This window comes from Pleurodeles waltl, chromosome 2_2 (assembly GCF_031143425.1).
Source record: "Pleurodeles waltl isolate 20211129_DDA chromosome 2_2, aPleWal1.hap1.20221129, whole genome shotgun sequence".
NCBI lineage: Eukaryota > Metazoa > Chordata > Amphibia > Caudata > Salamandridae > Pleurodeles > Pleurodeles waltl.
Genome location: NC_090439.1, coordinates 471,981,245 through 472,004,541, shown reverse-complemented (window position 1 = coordinate 472,004,541; position 23,297 = coordinate 471,981,245). Strand labels below are relative to the sequence as shown.

The 23,297-nt window shown below is 45.5% G+C and overlaps 1 protein-coding gene across 2 annotated transcripts in view; it reads right to left on the bottom strand.

Moving 5' to 3' along the window:
• The window catches only part of LPIN2 (lipin 2), a 599,770-nt gene that overhangs the window by 289,601 nt on the left and 286,872 nt on the right, over nucleotides 1-23,297 (bottom strand). For both annotated transcript variants that reach the window (XM_069219965.1, XM_069219964.1), the window contains exon 9: nucleotides 11,061-11,248. In XM_069219965.1, coding sequence (XP_069076066.1) covers nucleotides 11,061-11,248 — 188 coding nt within the window. The remainder of the gene's footprint in view (nucleotides 1-11,060; nucleotides 11,249-23,297) is intronic.

The window sequence follows — 23,297 nt, the reverse complement described above, 5'->3', positions numbered from 1 at the left end:
ACAGATTTATTTGAGGTGTTCCCCATTTTGTGAAGTATTGTTGAAGGACTGGTGGGTGCAGTTCCCACTCGTGTGTTTATTGATGCATCCTGCTTAGCAGGTCTAAGTGGTTGTCTATCCCCAGGAGATATTGTGCCACTATGTGAATATGATGACGAATCGCCCATTTCCACAGTGTTTGTGATAGTTGGGACAGGTGTTGAGATTGTGTGTGTCCCTGTTTTTGAAGATAGTACATGGCAGTAATGTTGTCTGTACATATCAACACTGTTTTGTGGTGCAATTGTGAAAGGAATGTTTTCATTGCCAAGAATATTGCTTGCAGTTCAAGGTAATTGATATGAAGAGACCAGTGAGTATTGTCCCATATTCCCTGCACTGTTAGGTTGAGGAGATGAGCTCCCCAACCGGTGTTTGAGGCATCTGTTGTGAGAGTAATCTGAGGCACAGGGTCCATAATGGGCTGTGCCTTCATAAGGTTTGTGGTATTCCACCAATGTAGAGAGATAAGTTTGGCGGTCCAACAACACGAGATCTTCCATTTGACCCTGTGCCTGTGACCACTGACAAGAGAGACTGTTGAAGAGGATGCATATGAAGTCTGGGATGAGGCACTATGGCAAAACAAGACCCCATCATTCCCAACAGTTCACAACAGTTCTTGCTGTACATTTTTGGTTCTGTTTTAAAGTTGCAATTAATGTCTGAAAAGCTTGGACTCTATTTTATTCGGAAAAGGCTATTCCGAATTGTGTATTGAGGATAGCTCCTAGATATGGTTGTGTTTGAAGAGGTTGCAGATGAGATTTGACGTAGTTTGTGGTGAATTCTAGAGAGTGTAAGAGAAAAATTGTTATTTGAGTATCTTTTTGACACTCTGGGAATAAATTGGCTTTGATGAGCCAATCATCCAAATAAGGGAGCATGAATTTGTTTTCTTCTGAGATGTGCTGCAACCACTGTGAGACATTTTGAGAATACTCTGGGAATACTCAAGGAGTTGAATTGTTAATGTTTTCCTGCTACTACAAATCTTAGGTAATTGCAGTGTGCAGGATGAATGGAAATGTGAAAATAAGCGCCCTTTAGATCTAAGGCTGTCATGAAGTCTCCTAGTTTTAACAGAGGAATAACATCCTAAAAAGTGACCATATAAAAATGTTCCGATAGGATGTAGTGGTTTAAGGGTCTGAGATCTAATATTGATCTGAGAGACCCATCTTTTTGGGGGATTAGAAAATACAGGGAGTAAGCTCCTGTTCCTTGGTATTGCAATGGTACAGGTTCTATAGCTCCTTTTAGAAGAAGGGAATGTACTTCTTCTCCGAGCAGAGTGAGATGATCTTGTGAGAGTCTGTGGGTATGAGGGGGGATATTTGGTGGAGTGAAAATGATCTCTAGACAATAACCATTTTGGATAATTTGACGTACCCATTGATCTGTGGTAATCTGAGTCCATTGGGAGTAAACAAGTTGTAACCTTCTCCCTACAGGAGTGGTGTGTTTTAGTATTGTTTCTGGTAAGTCAATATTTAGTGACGGATGAGGAACCTTTAGATGTAGATGTTTTTCTTCTTTCTTTATTATTGTTTCTTCTACATGATTCTCTAAAGCAACCTCTGGTGTATTGAGAGGTGGGTTTAGTTTGATTTGTGGACTGTTCTTAAACAATTACCTAAAACCTCTGCTAAACCCTGCACAATGAAAATTACTCAGGTGTGTGCTGGCTTGTAAGCCTCCCATAGCTCTGGCAGTTTGAATGTCCTTATTTAACTTTTCAAGTGGTGTATCCACTTGCGGACCACATAAGTGCTTCTTATCAAAGGGCATATTTAAAACTGCCTGCTGTACTTCCGGTTTAAAACCTGAACATCTGAGCCATGCATGTCGCCTTATGATGACACTTGTATTAATACTGCGTGCTGCTGTATCAGCAGCATAAAGTGCACATCGAATGGAGTTACTGGAGATTGTTTGTCCCTCACTTACAATCTCTACCCCTCTTTTACAATTTTCTTCTGGTAGATATAGTAGAAGTTCCTACTTAGCATCCCAGTGAGGTCTGTCATATCTGGAAAGTGAAGCCTGAGCATTAGCGATTTGCCAATGATTGGCTGCTTGAGTTGCCACTCTTTTGCACGCAGCATCTAATTTTTTACTTTCCTTATTAGGAGGGTGTGTGTCTCCTGTTGACTGGCTATTAGCTCTTTTTCGTGCAGTAGATGCCACAATAGAGACTGGAGGAATTTGTGCTTTTATATATAAAGGATCGTTGGGTGCAGCTTTGTACTTTTTAATCAACTCTAGGAGTGATAATACTTGCTCTAACAGGCTCTTTAAATATTCTGCATGTCTGATCATTCCTGGAAGCATTGGAAGGAACTGACTTTTCTTATGGGCTGCGCCAAGGGTGTCAAATAAAAAATCGTCTATTGGATCAGTGTACATATTTGCATTGTGGTATGCTGCTTCCCTTGTTATAACCTGTTGGTATGATGTGGAATCCTCAGATGGTGAAGGTCTAGCTGGCTAAAGAGCTCGATCATTTGACGTAATAGGATCCGTAACATACTCATCCCATGGGTCCTGTTCATCTAATGCATCCCCTATATCCTGAGACCCACTAGGTGGTGAATTAGGTGGTGTGAACCCTAAATGAGGGGGAGATGTGGATGGAGTATGTTGTGGAGAAGTAGGTAAAAGTGGAGATGTACGAGTATGAAAAAAAAGTATTTTCTTTGGTAGTCATCTTTGGAGGTGCACAGGAATCAAGACTTCTTTCAAAAGTTAATTATTTCCTCTTTATAGGTGGCAGAGGTGATGTTATAATCTGTCCTGTTCCTTGCAGGATTTGAAATCGGCGCTGCCTAGCATCCATAACTTCAAAAATTGGGTCCACCTGTGATGTAGGGGATGTTACTGACTGTCCAGAGTCACAAAGTCTTTTGGTGTTTTTTCGATTCCGAAGGTTTTTTCCGAATGGAAAATTTTTGGTGCCAAAATGATAGCTGCCTGTTGTCTCTTTTTCGATGCTGATGTGGTCGGCACCAAAGCACCATGTCGTTTTTGTTTTGCCAGTGCCGAAATGGAGGTACTGGAGGTCGATGCCAAAGATTTCTCTTTGGCTTTTTTCGGTGCTAAGCTGGTATGCGGGGCATCCGAATAAGTTTCTCGGCTAAGACCATGGCTGGAAGGCAGTGACCGACCTGCGATCTCTTTTGTGGTTGTTTTGTCCGATGGGAAAGGGGGCTTTTTACTTACAGTTGACTCTCTATGTCCGACAACACATCAGATTCTGATTTCTGAACGGAGAAGCCCTCCTCTTGTTCCAAATCGTCTTGCGTGTGCTCGTCTCTGAAAATGTCCGGTGTATCCTCTGGCTGTGAAGATGCCATTTCCATTCGAAGAGCCCTTCAGTCTCTAAGCGTCTAATTCGACTGAAAAGAATGGCACACTTCGCAGGTATGGTCGTTGTAGTCTGGTGAAAGACACATATTACACACCTGGTGTGTGGAGACTTTGAATGGTATTGAGGGCAAAATCAAAATGGAGTATGTTCCATCAGGGCTGCATTGTTCGATACCAAATGGAAGGGGTAGGCCCAAGGAGGGCCTTTCAGTCCCAAAAAAGCTTGAGAAAAATTTGATTGTAGAAAAAGGAACGGAGATTTGAATATTAAGGAATACGCGTTCGTAAACAATACCAACTACGATAGAAAGAACTCTGTTTTAGACTGGAGCCGAGAACTCAGACCATGAGGACCATACATCCGAACCCGACGGCGGAGAAAAACAATCTAACAAAGGACTCGATGCCCATGCACAGTATTACCGAGAGGAGGAGTCACTCGGTCCCATGACTCGAAAACTTTCTTCAAACAAAAACAAGTTGTACTTCTCTGAACCCAACACTAGATGGTGAGCGTATGCACAGCATGTGTATCTACAGCTACACATGCCATTGAACATCTGCATTTCTGGTGGTCCTGATCCTCACAGTTCTTCCTTGGGTGCCTGGGGATGCAGTGGAGCACCTCGTCTACTCCAAGGGAGTTCTTCTTGATTTGCGAAGCACTGGCAGCTCTCCCAGTTTTTTGGAGGCAGCAGCGGCAGGACAGGTCAGCTGCTCTTCGAGGTTCGGGTGTAGCAGGCAGGTTTGGCAGTGTTGGTGGAAAGTGAGTCGTGGTCCTCGGTTCTCGGGTTCAGGAGGCTTCTTATCCACTCCTTCTTTTGTGTCCAGCGAAGATCTGTTTTTACCTGGTATCAGGGTGTCACCTAAATACTCAATTTAGGGGGCATGAAGGGGAGTGAAGGGTAGTAGCCAATAGGTTACTTTCCCTCAGGGTGACTACACTCCCCAAGTGACCACTTCCTGTGGGGAGTGGGCATCACCCTGTCCAGAGTTCCACCACACGCAAGATGGTAGAATTTCCAAGATTGTGTCCACTTCTGGCTGGTTGCTCTAAGAGTGTGTCCAGCCTGGATGGGCGACACACCTGCTGCATAGCTAATTTTACCCCGCACCCAGGTGACAGATGGGCCCCAGGGTAGGGGGAGTCGGCATTCTCGGAGGAAAGCCATACCAAAGGTGGTGGGCTTCTTTAAAGCTCCCTGCCTTGGGATGTGGATTTGTGGGACATTGTGTTGGGAGGGGTGTGTTAACAACCCGGCAAGATCAGGCTTTGTTTCTGACCTCCAGAGAGCAGGGGCTCTTACCCTTGGAGGTCAGATGTTCGTCTGCTGGTGGCAAACTGGCTAGAACTGGTCAGTTTGCTCACCAGCAGTTAGTAGGTTTTCAGGGGACACCTATAAGATGCCCTCTGGGTGCCTGTATTAATAAATCCATCACTTGAATCAGTGAGGGTTTATTATTAGTTTCAGTGAAGTCATCCTGTAGCTGGGGAACTCGTATTGACCAGTGTCCAGCATGTGTATTCAAAATAGCTTCCCTGTTCACTTACTATGTCTAAGAATCGACAAAGACATAGGAGGGGCATATCTTCTCTTGCAGATATGAACACATGTAATATAATAGACCCTGTCTTAGGGCTGTAGGGTTGTCTTACAAATATTACACACAGTATTTAGGGAGAATGTATACAGACTGTGTGCCATGTTGTGTTTTCAATTTTAGGAAGCACCTTATCACACAGTCTGCAATGGCAGTCTGCATGAGTTTGGTGCTGCGTCCCTTACAGTGACATAAGTTGTACTGCAGCTCTTAGGGTCCCTCTTTATTACCCATGCCCTAGGTACCAGGGGTACCATTTACAAAGGACTTACAGAGGTGCTAAATGGCCTGGCCACTTAGGGATCAAGTGACCACGTGTCTTGATTTGGAAAAGGAACACTGGAACTGGGGCCCTGGTTAGAAGGACCCCAGTGCACTTCAGTCAAAGTTGCATCAAAAAACAGGCAAAAGGTGTAGGGGGGATGGGGTACTGCAACCAGAACCCAGCTTCCTACAGATGAAATTTCGCTATTGTCCTCACTACAATGCGAAATATCATGGGACTGATAGCCATCAGATCTGCAATCCATGCCTCTCGGCCGAACACCAAGAGGCTGCCTGCAAAACCTGCTGCCCCAAGAAGACTCTTCACACTTGTCAACTCGGGATGTTGTGTAGGGGCGGCAATGAACCCCCGGATCTCCTCAATCTCTAATACATAGAGGTGAACATCATCTACAACCACCGGATGCAGATGAAGGTGCTTTATTCCCAGAAGAAAGCTCTGGCTCTAAGCCTGGAGATTGAGGATCTTCCGTCAGCCTGTGAGTATAGCCACCTGGAAACCCTTCCCCACCCGACACCACTCCTAACACGAGCAACCTCCTGCTAAAGGGCACTCAGCCACTCTGGAGCACCAGACCAGGCTTTTGGAATTCTCCTGCATTCCAGCCATGGACGGCATCAACAAACCACTTCGGACGCTCCACCCAGCTTAACCCAGGCACCACTGCTGCAGGGTGACCCATGGGACTTCTATGATGCAGACCCACAAGGGAGCACAGACCTTATTTTTCACTGCCTGCACCTCCCCTCTGGACGATTCCACATCATATTAGGAACTCACTGGTAGGGCTGCCTTCTGCCATAAGGTGGAACTTCACACAGGGCCCCTAGAGGAGGACTTACTCTTTGAAACCCTCTCCTCCACTCACTGCTCCACTCAGTACCTCCCCATGCTCAAGGGCATACTGCGTCACACTCCTAACATTTTCAAACACCACGTCTAAGCTAGGATCATAAAGTCTAGGGTGGATAAGCAAATTAAAGCCTCCCCTACTGACCCCATAGATATTCGTGGTCAGCTCCCACCCAACTCTCTGGTGGAGAAGAGTATCTTCTGAGCTGTGGAAATGATGAGGCAGAAAGGTCAACAGGAGGGAGATGAGAGTATCATCACAAAGATGGATTAAGGGGTGGGCGAAGCAAGGAGAAGGCAACACACAGGGTAAAGAGGGTGGAGTGGGTGGGTGAAAAGAGGAGCAGCCATGAGTGGAAATTGGAAGGTATGGGAAAGCGTGACAATGAGCAGACAGGGAAGTCAAGGAGTGCCCACTGATTTTATAAACCACCTTCAGGCCTCTGGTATCAACAGAGATTGAACAAGTAGACTGAAGAGGAACATCCAATCTCTATTTATTTAACGGCTTGATGACAAACTAGTGTGGAGATTCGAGTAAATATTATAGAGAAGGTCAAAATCTCAGCATTGATCTTAACTGTAATAGCCTACAATGAAACCCTCAACTCTTCTATCACTGAAGGCTGCGATGAAGCTATTCACCTGGGGAATAAAACCTAGCGTTGCCCAGACAGTTATTGATTTCAAAGAGGCAAGCAGTTAAAATACGGCTACTAGCTACCCAAGAGAGGATCGATGAGGAGTGAGATAGAAAGAACGGAGAGGGAGAGGGCAAAGAGGTGGAAGCAATTGAAGTTAGAGAGAAGGGGAAGAATTTTGAGGGAGGGAGCATGGAGTAAAAACAAGCATAGGTCTCGCGTTTTCTTGAGTTAGAGCTATTGGCATTGTAAATTCAGAACTGGACTTTTCTTGACACATACATTGGTCAACTCTGTAGGAAAGTAACCTCTTTTTGACATGGTTTGCCTCAGGTTTTGCCGGCTACAAGTATGCTTAGACTGTTTTCACTGGGATACTGCTAACCAGGACCCCAGTGATTGTGCTCTCTCCCTCTAAATTTGGTTGCCCAGGACTTTACACACGCCAAAATTGGAATATTGGTGCCCCTTTGTAAGTCCCTAGTATATGGTGCTTAGGTACCCAGGGCATTGGAGCCCCAAGGGTTCCCCATGGTCTGAAGCCTATATTGTGCCACCGATGGGAGCCCAAGCAAAATGTGTCTGATGGCCTGCCATTGTAGCCTGCGTGAAAAGGTGCTTGTACCCTCTCACCACATATCACTGCACCAAGTCACTGTAAGTCATCCCTATGGTAGGCCCTCCAAGCCCAGAAGGCAGGGTGCAGGTCCCTGTGTGTGAGGGCACCCCTGAATGAGCAGAGATGCCCGTACAAACTCCAGTTCCATTGCACTTCGTAAGTGCGGGAAGCCATTTTACCTGTGTCTGGACGTTCAGCTACATAATGTTAACTCCAAACCCGGGCATGGTTTGTATCAAACATGTCAGAATCATACCCCAATACTGTTGTCAGTATTCGTTGTATGAGTCCATGCACTTAGAGGACCTCCAGCATTGCTCCTACAAGGGTGATCTGGGCAGCCCGTGCTGTTGCCCCGCTCAGACAGGTTTCTGCCCTCCTGCTGCTTGACTAGCTTAGGCAGGGGAAGGCAGACAAACGATTTCCTGTAGGAGAGGGAGGTAACACCCTCTCCCTTGGAAATATGTGTTACAAGGCTTGGGATGGATAGCCTCCCCAAGCCACTGGTTTGCACTGAAGGGCACATTTGGTGCCCTCTATGCATAAACCGGTTTGCACTGGTCAAGGGGACCCCAGGCCCTGCTCCGGTGCAAAAGTGGACAAAGGAAAGTGGAGTGACCACTCCCCTGTCTATCACCACCCCAAGAGTGGTGCCCAGAGCTCCTCCAGGTGGACACTTGATTCTGACATCTGGAATCCAAGATGTGCAGAGGCCCCTGGGAGCATCTGAGTGGACAGGTCAGGCAAATGACGTCACAGCCCCCTCCTGATAGGTGGTCTCCTTGCTAGGTCATCAATCCCCCTTCCTGGGCTATTTAGGGCCTCCCTCTTGGGTGGGTTCTCAGAATCGACGTGTAAGACTCCACCAGAACTCCTCTGCATTGTTTACTTCTTCTTCTGGCCACTGGAACCGCAACTGGACTCTTCAGGAACCAACAACCTGCAACTCCAGTCACAACTCTGCTTTACAGCATTGTTTCTCCGGCTCCTTCCAGCAACTGCAACATTTCCATGACTGTGCATCCTCGGAAGTCGACAAGACTCCAGCCTGCACCAAGCAGTAAGAAGGAATCTCCCTTGGAGTGAAGGAGTCACTCCCCTGCATCTGTAGGCATCAACTGCATTTACAACCGGCAGCGTGGATCTGCTCTCCTCTGGAACTGCTTGGATCCTGCATTACAATTTTAAAAAGGTTCTGTAAATGTGAAGGAACTTGAAATGGGAGGTATCCTAAGATTAATTCGTGAGATGAGTGCAAGTGCATCAAACAAAATACAGTATGGGCAATAAGTGGATGCAAGTAATTATAAAAATACACATTTTGTTTTTTTTATATTTGTTTGTGAGTTAAGTAAAACATTTCATCATTTGTTTATTTGTTTTATGAATGCTTATCTCTGTATTTTTGTGTAATGTTTTGCACATTTCAAATCATCAAAAATGCGTAGGCCGGTATCCCCAGCTTCCAGTGTGGTGGGGGTCCCCTGGTTCCAGTAATGATTTAGTGGGTGTCCTAAGAATCAAATCTTAAGAACCACTGGTCTAGTACATGTAAAACTAGATTAGACAAACATTTAAATTCCTGCCTGTAGTGGGTCTGTCGTTCCAACAATGGAGAAAGGGAGTGGACTGGTGTGCAGGGCATGAAAAGCTGGTGTATGAAGCGAGGGGCTGCCTGAGGAAACATGGGAAGGTATGGGGGCCGTGGTTGGGAACACTGGGGTAGGTGGGGGCGATGTCCCTTGCTCCAAGATAAAGGTCTGCAAAGATGTCCAGTTATCATGATATTTCCCTGATGATGGTCAAGAAACTATGGAAGCGGAATTCGTTGTATATTTTGTGGCAAATGTCCTGCATTTACTCTGTTAAAACAATAAAAGTTGTTTATAAAAATAAAAAAAACTGCCTGTAATGTTTAAAAACCCACTCTACACAGTCTGGACTTCTCTTCCTTCCCATCTTAAACACAAAAACTGTTCTCCATAATATTGTTCACATGAAAGTCAGAATAGATCAGTGAAAATCCCTGAATCGCAGCCAGCGCAGGAGCACTCCCTGAAGCCGCCTAATTAAGTTGCACCTTAATTACACCTACTTAACACTCCAGATGAGCATTTAATGCATCAATAAATTATTTCAAGAAGGCATTGCCCTTCTAGATTTCCTACCAGAACTTCCAAATCCTAAACTGCAAACAAAAATCAATTCACATTCATAGATACTGCCCCACTTTTAGTCCATGGGCAGCCTGCCTGTCATCTACAGAAGTATGGACATCAGTGTAGGCTCACCTTGAACCGCATGGCTTCCACCAATCGGTCCCCTAAGATTTCACACTCATGTTGCGATGTAGTCCAGCCAAGCGTGTGTGCTGGCCAGCACACATTATAGAGCTACTATTTGCACTCTTGGTAGTCTCTCATCCAACAATCATGAGTTCTTTTGTGGACCATATGAAGACCACATCAGAAGGTTTCAAATGTCATACGTTGGTTACAGTTGTTGCCAATCGAAAAAGCCAAGGTTGAATTATATAACTTCTGCTCTTCAGGAATAATGTAAATCATTCTTGACATTTATAAAAGCACCCACTTGACATGGACATAGGTTACAGGTAGCAGCTCCTATCCAAGGCTTGACATCTGGTATGATACTCATAATTTAAGCTGGGTCCATAGAGTTCTGGCTACTTTTTGTACCATCCAGTCTTTCCCTTCACCCTAGCTGTTGATAGCAAGTAAGACTCCGTAGAGGGCTGAGAATGAAGCAAGAGGTCAAAGTTGTTGCAGACAGTTAAAGGGTATGCCATGTCACCTCTAATTCTTCAAACTCAAACATGAGTCTACATAGGTTACCAACATTTGTTTTTCACTGTCCTGTGGTCTCACAATCCTTTGACAGGGTACATTTATGCCAAAGGGCAGTGTGAATCTGGCACACCATTAACTGATGAACGCTCAATAACTCAAAAAGTTTTCCTTGTCCATGACCAACACAGCAACAAACAAACCACCCTAGAATTTGGGCCCATTATTTAGATCACACTGAAATCGGTGAGAAAGGACAATAGATTTATGTAGAAACCTCAGCAAGGAACCACAAATAACAGAAACAAACACCTCGAGTTAAACAAAATCTCAGGCTGTGCTGGAATGCTCAGGTCTGGTCAAAAACCCTAGGAAATCAACAAGAGAACAGGAAAAGCACTGAAATGGTCACCATCATAAGCCAACTTCCATTTAAGACACTCACAATGGAATTAAGTCTTTTACAGAGCTTATCAAACTTCACTAGATATTAACACAAAGCTGGATTCTTCAGCTACCAACAGTTAACAGTCATGCAGTCAATGACTACAGACTGGAGATAGCTTTCCTTCCTGGAGTACACATATAGCATCAATCCTCATTCATAAACTCTGTAGATAAAATTATTTCTCCCATTCCATCGTCTAATGCTACAAGTCCCTGAGGAATCTATTACCTTTATACCTTACACAACAATGTAAATGCACACCATCGCTTGGATATCAGTCTAAAGGTTATTTGTTTTCCAGTTAAAGCTTTATACATAGCAAGAATCATGCCTTCATTAATTCATTGTAAATATGAATATCTAAATAAATAAAAAAATCTCTGATAGTATTGCATACCTTTTGAGATTTCTCCATTTTCACTGAGACCACCGCAGAGAGAAAGGGTGACATCAGGCAAATCCATGGCTGAGTCAGACAGACACTCAGTGCCACTGTCAGCAGCATTACTTCCCACAGACTGTGGCGACTGAGAACCAGAGAAGGTATCAGACTCTGTCCACTGCACAGAACCAGGATCAGATTCACTGTGGATGAGACACACAGGATGTGTTAGACAGGTAGTGAATCTATTTATGATAACCAAAAGGGTGTGAATAAAAGTAGTGCGATTCCCAGTTTTTCCTTTATGCAATTTAAATGTTATCTTTTTTAATGTCTTCATAGAATAACTGCATTCCAATTAAGGCCTCTCTATGGATCCATACTTGAAAATTGAATGCCAACCTGCGCACTATAGAGAGGGAAGAAATAGGCACATTACTCAATGATCAAAAGGGGTTTCAAAGCTTTATCAAATCAAGTACCAAGTTTAGAATTAATTTTCTTGCAAGATGACGGAGTGCTAAGAGAAAACAGGCTACAGCTTTGCAAAAATTAAGACACTGCAATAAGACAGTCAGTACCCTAATTTAAAAAAAAAAGAGGCTTAGCTGTCTTCTCTAACTTAAGCTAATAACATAATACTTGAAATCATCCATATCAACATCTAGCTCATGAAAATTAGCTAGGCACACAAAAATGTTATGCCTGGGTTCCAATGAATAACTTGGCATCAAACACAAAACAGGGAGGTAATGCAGAATATCACTTTATGGTGCACAAAAGAGAATAATGATCAGAAGCAAAAATGGCTAATACCTTTGAACTGAATCACATTTAGTATAACAAAATGTGTGCTACCAGCTTCATCTGCTCAAGAAAGGTTTCCTGCAAATATTGACAGAACTAGGTGATCTAGAACTCGTTACTTAAAATCTGGATTCCACAGGCCAAAGACATGCAAGTATTTTTAATCTTAACAAATGGAACAAGCATTGGCAATGCCAAGAGGTCGGGCTTCAAAGGAATGTTGTATGGTAATGTAAAGCACTACCAGTAAATAGCAAGGGAAGGGACATTTATTTTGGTGGAAGCCAAAAACTGCAGAATAATATTGGTGTAGCTTAAAAGGTCAGGAGGCAGATATGCTGTCAAGCCAGAACTAAACATCAATGTAGGTTAATGAGTGTCGTTCTCAAATCTGTGCTATCATCAGAAAAAACACCATACATTATCTAGTTATCTAAGACACATTAATGGTGTCATATGTGTGCCCCTGAAAATTCAAGCCCAGTCAGCTCGATAAATAAACAAAATTACCATAATTGTGTGGAGGGCAAGCACTGTTTTTCTGAAAGAACACAAACGCTGCCCAATCAAAACACATACTCCTGACTCGCAACAGATGGGCGGAGCCACAGCCCCTTTCTAGTGATGCTCACATAATTGTCTGGCAGCAGTTGTGCTGTCAAGCAAGACCATAATGAGGATTTGCAGTGCAATTGGTCTCATATTTGTGATAGCTAGAGCTCATCTCCTGGCATTGTAAATTACAATGCCTTTTACCTATGTGTTTTGGTCAGGAGTGTAGTGGATGTATGAACAGACACAGCTGCAGCACTGCCTAGAAAATTTAGGATGGAGAAGTTACCGACGGGACTAGAGAAGCAGCTGCAGCACTGTATAGAGGACCTAAAATAATGAATAACGGACGGGACCAGAGAAACAGCTAGCAGCACATCCTAGAGAACTAAGATTGAGGAATTACCACTGGTAACAGAGCAACAACTGCAGCACTGTCTAGAGGACTTAGAATGAGGAACTACCACTGGGACCTAAGAAGCAGGTGCAGCATTGTCTACAGGACTAAGAATGAGGAATTAACACTAGGACCAGAGGAGCTGCTAGCAGCACTGTCTTGGGGACTAAGAATGAGAAATTTTCACTGGGAACAGAGACACGGCTGTAGCACTGCATAGAGGATTTTGAATGGAGGAGTTACTGACGGCACCAGAGAAGTAGCTGCAGCACTGTCTAGATGGATAAGAATGTTAAATTACCACTCGCACCAGAGAAGCAGTTAGTAGCACTGCCTAGAGGTCTCTGAATGAGGAATTACCAAACAGGACCAGAGAAGCAGATTGCAGCATTGTCTAGAGGATTTAGAATTAGGAATTACTAACAAGACCAGAGAAGAAGCAAGCAGCACTGTCTAGAGGAATAAGAATGAGGATTTACCACTGGGACCACTGCCTAAAGGACTAGGAATGAGGAACTACCACGTGAACAGAGACACAGCTGCAGAACTGCCTAGAGAACTTAGAATGTGCGAGTTACTGACGGGATCAAAGAAGCAGTTAGCACACTGTCTGGCGGAATTAGACTGAGGAATATCGAAGGCACCAGGGAAGCAACTAGCAGCACTGTCTAGAGGACTTAGAATGAGGAATAACGGAAGGGACCAGCGAAGCAGCTAGCAGCACTTCCTAGAGGACTAAGAATAAGGAGTTATGACTGGGACCAGAAAAGCACCTGCAGCACTGTCCAGAGGACTTAGAAAGAGGAATTACCATTAGGACCAGAGAAGCCGGTGCAACATTGCCTACAGAACTAAGAATGACAAATTATCACTGGGACCAGCGAAGCAGGCAGCAGCTCCGTCTAGAGCAGTGGTTCCTAACCTTTTGACTTCTGTGGACCCCCACCTTATCAATACTGGAACCCAGGGACCCCCCCCACTGAATCATTATTGGAATCCAGGGACCGCCCAGTGGGTCATTACTGAAAGATGGGGACCTAACCTGTTAATATTTAATTTTCTAAGCAGCCACAGCCTCCCTAAGGAGGCTTTTCAGATCCCCAGGAGACCCCGGACCACAAGTTTGGAATCTCTGGCCTAGAGGACTTTAGAATGAGAAATTACCGACGGGACCAGAGGAGTTGCCACTGGGACCAGAGAAGCAACTGCAGCACTGTCTGGAGGATAGAGAATGAGGAATTACCACTAGGGTCACAGAAGCAGCTGCAGCATTCTCTACAGGACCAAGAATTAGGAATTACCACAGGGACCAGAGAAGCAGCTGCAGCACTGTCTAGAGGACTTAGAATGAGGAATTACCAACGGGACAAGAGAAGCAGCAAGTAGGATTAAGAATGAGGACTTAGCACTGGGACAAAAGAATCAACTGCAGCACTGTTTAGAGAACATTAGAATGAGGAAGACTGAAAGTGGATGAGTGTGTGTCTGCTGGAAGGCCAAAAACACGCACACAGACACAATTATTTCTAAACAGCAGTGGAGAAAAAAGTGTCTTGGGAAAAATAAATTAAATATACCCAAGCAGTGGCACAAGAACAAACAACCTGAAACCTTCAGTGCCTTTCCAAACACCTTGTAATGTGAACACATTGCTATGCACAACCAAATGAACACCAAGGCGGCAGTGTCCAGACAGGAGGAGGGAGGAAAGGCCATCACATACTAACAGGAGGAAGCGTGAATATGCATTTCACTCAGTGAAATTGCCTCGGAAGGAACTAAACACACAAAAGAGGGAAATTAAGAAAAATGCACAAATAAAAAGGAAGGATTTAAGACATGCACATCAAAGAACGAATGGCAATAGTGGGTGTGGTTAAAGTCCATAGACAGAATACTGCATGTCTTGCCGACAGCGCATGAGCGCTGCGTAGGCTCGATCGAAAAAGGAAAGTGAAAGGGAAAAAAAAAAAGAGAAAAAGGAAGTAAAGATGTAGACAATAATAAAATTCCACAAAGGATAAAGGGGACAACTGAGGTACAAATGAGAAGTCTTAAAAATGTATTTAAGATTGAAAATAATAAAACAGATGGGCTAAAATAACTGGTGATACAGTTTATTAGTACAAACTAGACAAAAAAGATACAACCCTATTGTATGACTGGCAATAACGGCAGACTGGCCTTTAGGAAAACAGGAAGACTCCCCCAGATGCGCATGCCTCCCAAGGGTCTTCCAATGGCAGATGAGGTCACATTCCAGGATCCACTCTCAGAAGGTATTAGGAATTCGGAAAAGCCTGGCCTTTCCATTCAAAAACAGCTAAGGTTGGAACTGAGTTACTCTTATGTTAGGCTCGCCTCTCAAAAGGCTGATAGAGTTTGGAAGAGTGTCACGACAAAAGAGTGTTGGGATACACGGTAAGGCAGGCAAGAGTCATTTGGGTACCAACTCTGCTCTGAAATGGCAGCAGGACTGAGGCTTACCCTGTGGTCTGCACTGGTGTGCCTGATCAGCACTGCTGTAGTAGAGGTACGGGGCTCCAATGCAAGCCCTCTGCCGCCAGATGTGAAGTGAAGGACAACCACACATGGCCTGCAGCAGGTCCCTCATGCTTCTGGTCTTCAGTGTTACTGCACCTGTTACACCAGTGATGGCTACAGCTCTGCCAGTGAGGACAGGACAGAGACTGTGTTTGATCGCTGCCTGTGAAATCCTGGTAGACCCGTGGCAGAGTTTGCTACATAGCTTGCTTGTATTTTATGCCACACAGGGCTGAAGCAGATTCAGATGCACAGTACAAGCGAAGACTTCACATAACCTGTCAACCTTTGAGAGCCACAAGCTGCTATAATCCTTTCAATTCACTTATGGGCTGGATCTGTCACAACAAAATGTGACTATTCCTGCGGCAAAAGTTCAGCGGCCCCTAATATCTATCCATAGTTGAGACAAATATGTTTAACGTAAATGGCGTGCCAACCCTCCTTACTGTAGATGAAAAATAGAAGTGCAGCTAGTTAGATAGCTCAGAAGGTTTATAGCCTAGCTCAGACACGTTTTCAAACTAAAGGCTACCGGTTCGGTTAACAGAAAAGCAGACTCATCCCTTTCCTCTTTTCAAGGCAAACAGAATATCATTTACCCAGGTTAACAATTAGACACATCGTTTGAGCAATCCAACAGGCCACAAGCGTGGAATCAGTTCTGAGCGAGCAAGAATAATAATCAAAATAAATGCACCCTCCCCCCACCTTTCAAAACACAGTTGTGAGGTTCAATTATCAAGAGAGAGCATTCTTTGCATTAAATCTGTTTTTTTTGTTGTTTTTTTTGCTGTGGAAATTATTTCCTACGCTCCCCAGCTTCATTATACAAATGCATTCTTATGATTATTATGCATCCTTCTAAGTCTTGACCCTCCTTGCAGCCTTCTAGGCTTTGGTCGAGCAGAATTTGACTTGGAGACTACTGTGGCTTGTTTAGTTCTTACAACAAGCAGAAGCTAGGAATGGTCAACTGGAGAAGAAAGCAGAGCAGTGATTTTAGGGGAGGAGTGTGAACCTGGAATGGATGTGGTCGACAGATGCATGCAAGGTCAAAGAGCAGTGGCATTTACAGAGGCATACTTGGTTCAGGTAGTTCGCCAACAGCAGAGCTGTGGCCAATAAGTGGGTGGTGGTGGGGCGGGCAAGCAGTGTTGTGGGAGGAGTGAGGGGGACAACGCAGGGAGAGTAAGTGACGTGAAAAACTGTGGAGCCATCTGATAACCATGCGTTGCGAAGGCCGACTAGGAGGAACTGTGGACCTGTTGGGATGGACAATGCAAAGGAACAATAAGTGATATCACCTGGGCATGAACCAAGAACCCAAAGGCGGGAGGAATCAGAACCAATGCACCAATAAAATCTAGCATTTCAGAATGGCACAACAAAGAACAAATGGCAATCGATTGGTATGCCAAAAGCCCACAGAGGAAATACAACAGGTCTTGCAGACAACGCATGCACGGTGCCTGCCTAGGCTCAACCTAAAAATGGGCGGCCAGGTTATCTAAGAAAGAAAGGCAGTAATGGATTTGTTCTTTATCCCAATGAAATCAAGTATGGTTATGCTAGCCTAGGGCCCAAGCCACTTCGCAGGCTGATCGATCACTGCAACTCAAGATAATATGCAAATTTATCTTAACTGCAGTTCACTGTTAGTGTGGCCCGGATTTGCCTCACGATACTCGTTCAGACACATTCATTATCAATACTACCGAGGGAGAAGGACAAAAAAGGTAAACTCGTGCTTCAATACTTCACTAAAATGAGAAATGCTCAACTTTTAAGTAACAGTTTGGACTCGACTGCCTTGTACTGTCTGGTAAGCCTTAAAGGTGAATGTCCGTGGGATGGCTATTACTAAACGCTACAGAGTGCTGAAGGTTATTTGGACACAGCTCCAGAAGAGGGAAGAACTACTCACTTCTTTTAATAAACTACACTCGCTGACATAAGCTGGGCAAATTCAATACATTATTGCTAAAACACAGGGACTGGATTGAGACACGTGAAATTCCTTTGTAAATATGAGCAGGTCCATGGTTAGGGGAGGGAGAGAGCACCTGTCGGACCCTAACACAATTACTGAAATCCAGTAAGCCCTGTCTCCAACTGTGACATCCTTCTGCTTCGTACTATGCCAAACTATATACCTCCCACTGCTCTACCCAGTCCAAAATTTATAGTGGCATTTCTAGGTGAAATGGCTCTGGCCTGACTAGATGCTTGGATAAGTGAACTTGCTTGCTCCTATTAACAGCAATTCAATTCTTAAGGCAATAGTTTTCTGTAGGGGGGGGTGGAGCCCCACCAAGATTTATACTTCATACAAGGATACTTTTGCTACTCCCCATCTCTTAAATGTCTATAATGAAGCACATAATTTATCATACCTGCTTTCTTACTCCGGGGAAGCAATTATTAGTGTTTTCCTTAAGCCAGGTAAAGATGACATGACATGCCAATTTCTTCACCCCTTGTCACTGTTAAATATGCATAATAAGATTTAGGAAACAATGACTGCTCTTAGATTGACCTCTTACATGGACAGGTTGGGTATTGCTGAACAATGAAAACTGATACCAGGGCAGGCCATGCTCCATAATTTGTGTACAATTTTTGCTATGCTGAAGCAACTTTATCTGGAGGTCGAAGCCATCTCAACTTTTTTTGGATGCTCAGACAGCCTTCGATCCCCTGAAGTCACCACTCCTAAGAGCTGTTTTGGAGCAAAAGGGGTTCATAGCTTACCCCTGCTGATGGTGGAGGGTGTGGGGGGGAATCATTATGTGTGGAAGATATTCTTGACTCCTTATTTATTGGGCAAAACATAGCTATTTCCCCTCACCTCATGCACTGATAAGCCAGTGACCCAGTAGCCACTGAAATTATGTCCCTCTCCTCTGTTAAATATCTGGGGACAATGGCTTGTCAGGACCAAGAGGGTTTGAACTGTCATAACTATGGCCCGGTAATAGATAAATAACTTATAGACAAACGGATCAGGCTACTGTCTCAAAAGCAGGGCAGATTGCAAACATACAAATGATAGTATGACGCAAACTCCTATACCAGTTGATAAACATACCAGTCCCCTTTCATGCTAGTTTTTGGTTTCCCTTCAGGCTCTTCTTACTGGACTAGTAAACAGGCCCACGTTTGTTGGGAGGTACTTATTCTGGCATGGGTGAAGAGAGGTTTCTGCTTGCCCAATTTCAATGGAGACCACTGTGTTGCCCGACCCTTTTTGGTATGTTTTGGCACGCTCCAGACTGGATTCTACCTCATTTAGTAACAGAGGGAGGCCAAGAAAAATGGGTCACTACAAACTATACTACCTATCAAACTGCATTTGCTGTCCACAAATATTCATACTGTGCAATGCAATTACTTGGCATGGTGGTGGTTGGCCAAGGGTGCTGGACTAAATTTCTTGCATTACATGTCTTGCTCTTAACCCAGAGCCCATTGATTCCATCCAGACATGAACAAGTAGTATCATTCTCTCTTTTTAAGATGGGATATAATAGAAATAGGTCCTCTATTCTGAGACAGCCAATTCATGACCCTGAAGGTTTATAAATCAAGGGCTGTTACTAACCCCTCAGATGCCTTCGTTGTGAGAAAGTGGACTATTAGTTGGTGTGGATGGTAGTCCATCACAAGTAATAATGACACCTTTCTTGCTAGATCCAGCAAAATTTTCAATGATTTAAACCTGATTCTAGCTCTTGAAAGCTATAGCACAGAGGAGACAGGCTTATCTTAAGAAAATGTGCAAAATATTTAGGATTACAAACACAGTTAAGTCGAAAATGCAACTCAACAAAAATCCAACCCTTATTTATCAAAATAGAGAATATTCTAAGAATAATAAATTCCGCTAACATAACAAGAATGCAATAAGGGGAAGTGGACTTTTCAAATTTTGAATAAAAATAGAGCAGAACAGTGCAAAGCACTAACCGGAGGCAACTTGTTGTGCTAGACCAGGACAGGTAAGTTTTGATGGAGTGCAGATCAGATACAAGCAGCAGGTTGGCCTCGGTCAAAAAGTATCCTATGGACTTAAACATATTTTGATAAGGTAGATTTCTCAGCAGAGCAAGGCCTTAGGCTGGATTTGAAGATGGGCTTGGTGATGATGGACAGGCAAAGAGCAAGCTCTCTCTTGGTGGAGCTTGTCAACGAAGGTGGAAAAAGCTTGAAGTATGGGTGAGGGAAGGGTTGACTTTGATCGGAGGCAGCTTGGCATCGGGCCTCATTAAGAATTTTATCTTCTGAATTACTCTTTTCTGGAAGTTGGATTTTCTCAATGGGGCAAGAATGCCGTCTGGAGCCGAAGAGGGTTCAACGTAGTCAGATGCTGCTTAGCATTGTGCCCACTGAAATGGAATTGCAGTTGAAGAGAAAAATGTAGTGGGAGCTAGCTCAGGCCCATCGATGATACATTCTCAGTGAATCAGCTTGGCAGGTTAGTCCCAGTCTTCTGTAAGTACTCCACGCAAAAAGTCTTGAAAATGTTTCTAAGCCTTTGGACACACACTAACATTAGGCAAGAATTCCAGGACATCAAGAACAAGACTCAATCAATCAATCACAAAATTTATAAAGCGCGCTACTCACCCGTTAGGGTCTCAAGGCGCTGGGGAGGGGGGGGAGCTACTGGTCGAATAGCCATGTTTTGAGGCGTTTCCTGAAAGTCATGAGGTCTTGGGTCTGGTGTAGGTGGAGCGGTAGAGAGTTCCAGGTCTTGGCAGCGAGGTGAGAGAAGGATTTTCCTCCGGCAGTGGTGCGGCGAATGCGGGGGGCGAGGGTGAGGCTGGCAGAGTGGAGCTGGCGGACGGGAGTGTGGAAGGTGAGTGTAATTGAGGCAGGCCGGGCCTGTGTTGTGGAGGGCTTTGTGTGCATGGGTGAGTAGTTTGAAGGTAATCCTCTTCGATATGGGTAGCCAGTGTAGGTCTCTGAGGTAGGCAGAGATGTGGTCGCGGCGTGGGATGTCAAGGATGAGTCGGGCGGAGGCGTTTTGGATACGTTGCATTTTCGTTTGTAGTTTGGCCGGGGTTTCCTGCATAGAGTGCGTTGTCGTAGTCCAGTCGGCTGCTGACCAGTGCGTGGGTGACAGTCTTTCTGGTTTAGATGGGACTCCACTTGAAAATCTTGCGGAGCATGCGAAGGGTGTTGTAGCAGGAAGAGGAGACTGCGTTGACCTGCTGAGTCATGCTGAGTCCAAGATGATTCCCAGGTTTCGTACTTGGGTGGTGGGTGTGGGTGTGTTTCCTAGGGAGGTAGGCCACCAGGAATCGTTCCAAGCGGAGGGGTTGCTGCCAAAGATTTAACTTGAGGCGGCTGATTCCATCCAGTTGGTGATGGCGTGTAGGCCATTGCGCAGGTTGTTTCTTGCTGTTGTGGGGTCTTTCGTGAGGGAGATGATTAGCTGGGTGTCGTCTGCATAGGATACTATGTTGATGGGGTGGGGTCTTGCGATGTTGGCGAGAGGAGCCATGTTAACGTTGAAGAGTGTTGGGCTGAGGGAGGATCCCTGGGGGATTGTTTTGGAGGACTTGGCGTTGTGGAGGCGTGTTCGAAGGGTGTGGTGACAAACGGTGTCTAAGGCTGCCGAGAGGTCCAGGAGGATGAGCGCTGCAGTTTCGCCTTTGTCGAGCATGGCCCTGATGTCATCTGTAGCAGCAATGAGTGAGGCCTCAGTGCTGTGGTTCTTGCGAAACCCGGATTGGGAGGTATTGAGCGCTTTGCCGTCTTCCAGGAAGCGGGATAGTTGGCTGTTCACGATTTTCTCAATGACCTTCGCTGGGAAGGGGAGGAGGGACATGGGCCGGTAGTTTTTGGGGTCATCTGGGTCCGCTTTGGGTTTCTTCAACAGGCATTGACGTCTGCGTGTTTCCAACTCTCCGGGAAGGGGGCTGTCTCGAAGGAGCTGTTGATGATGGCGCGGAGATGGGGGGCGATGATGTCGCTGGCTTTGTTGAAGATCTGGTGTGGACAGGGGTCCAAAGGGGAGCCGGAGTGGATGGAGGCCATGGTGTTGATGGTGTCTTCATTGTTGACATGGGTCCAGGCGCATAGAGGGTTAACGTTGCTTGGTGCGGTGGGTTTGTGGCTGTCTGTGGTTGGCTGGTGGGTCTGGGGTTTGAAGCTGTAGTGGATGTCTTCGATCTTCCGACGGAAGTAAGTGGCGAGGGAGGTGCAGAGCTCCTGTGACGGCGGGGGGTCGTAGGAGCAGGGCCTGGGGTTGGAGAGTTCTCTGATGATGCCGAAGAGCTCTCTGCTGTTGTGAGCGTTGGTGTCTATGCAGCTTTTGGAGTAGGTTCTTTTGGTGGTGCGGATCAGCTGGTGATGCGTGCGGATGGCAGTCTCGAGGGCGATGTGTTTGGATTTGGTAGGTACAAGGCGCCAGATCTTCTCCATTTTTCAGCATTCCCGTTGGGACGCCTGTAGGTCGGGGTGAGCCAGCTGGCCTTGGATCTGTGGTGGATGTCTGAGGGTTGTTTGAGTGGCACGAGGGTGTTGGCGCAGTTGTCTATCCATTGATGCAGGTTGGTGGCGGCTGAGTTGGGGTCCCAGGTCCTAGGAGGAGGTGTCTGGGCGAGGGTGGAGATCAGCTGTTCTGTCGAAATTCTCTTACAATAGGGGCGGGGGGTTGAGTGGTGAGGTTGTGAGTGACCGGCTTCTGAAAGAAGAAATGGATGCAGCGATGGTCGGTCCAGTGGAGTTCGGTGGTGTGGCTGAAGGAGACGTGGTTGCTGGCTGAGAAGATGGGGTCGAGTGTGTGTCCTGCGGTGTGGGTGCGCGACGTGACAAGTTGCTTGAGGCCGAGGTTGTCGAGTAGGTTGGTGGTGTTGATATCGTTGTTTTCTAGGTGGAAGTTCAGGTCGCCGAGGAGGATGTTGTCAGTTGAGGTGAGGGCTTGGGCACTGATGATGTCTGCGATGTCGTCGCAGAAGTGAGGTCAGGGGCCCGGCGGTCTGTAGACCAGTGTTCCTCTGAGGGTAGTGTTGGCGTGGATTTTGAAATGGAGGTGCTCGGCGGAGTTGATGGTGTCATGGGAGCTGGTGGAGACTCTGATGGTGCGTTTTGTAGACGATGGCGATTCCTCCTCCTGGTTTGTTGGTGCGGTCTCTTCTAGTGATCAAGTGGACTTGAGGCTCAGGACTCATTCCAACAGAAAACCACATGCAGGGACCAGGGCAGGTCCAGTAGAAACCGGTCAGCTGGGCTCTTCAAGAAAGTTGGCTTCTTGCAGCTTTTGTCCTTGCACCTTAACAGGAGGTCAGCCAACTGACACTTGGACTCTGCTTATTTGTTCTGGGTACAAAAAAAGGAACATGTCCAGTCCTTAGGGTTCTATTCACAGGTCTCAGCTGCAAGTGCAGTCCTGTATTCCACAGGTCTAGCAGTGTTCTGAAAATGGTTCCCGAGGGTGCCACATTTATGCCTGGCACTAACCACTGGGAAGGGAGGACGTCTGGCCCCTCCTTGGCTAGCATGGGAAAAGTTCACAGGGGTAACCCTAACCAATTTTGCAGCAGTTCCTGTTTGCCCTGCAATCTTGCAGTGCTTCTTTCAACCTAAAAGCAATAGGTCAAAATGTTTCTCCTTTGAGCAGACCTTGTGAGGACACAAGAAATTTGTCCAGCGAAATGACAACCCGTGGTCTGTCAAAGCTGGCTCTTGGACGGCTCCTCTCTCACTGGGATTGATGCCTGGATGTCAAGGGGGTCAATAGAGGTGGCAGGCCCAGGTGTTAGCTACATCTACCTGTGACATGGCAGAACCCTTTGAAGTCAATTAAATTCCTGGCCACTGCCTAAATAGTCATTCTGTCAGATAAACAGGTCACCTTTCCACACTCGAGCCCTTTGAGTCAGTTCTAGGAGCCAGTTCAAACCTCATTACAGTGCTATTCAGCTCCTGGGTGGCAGTTCGAA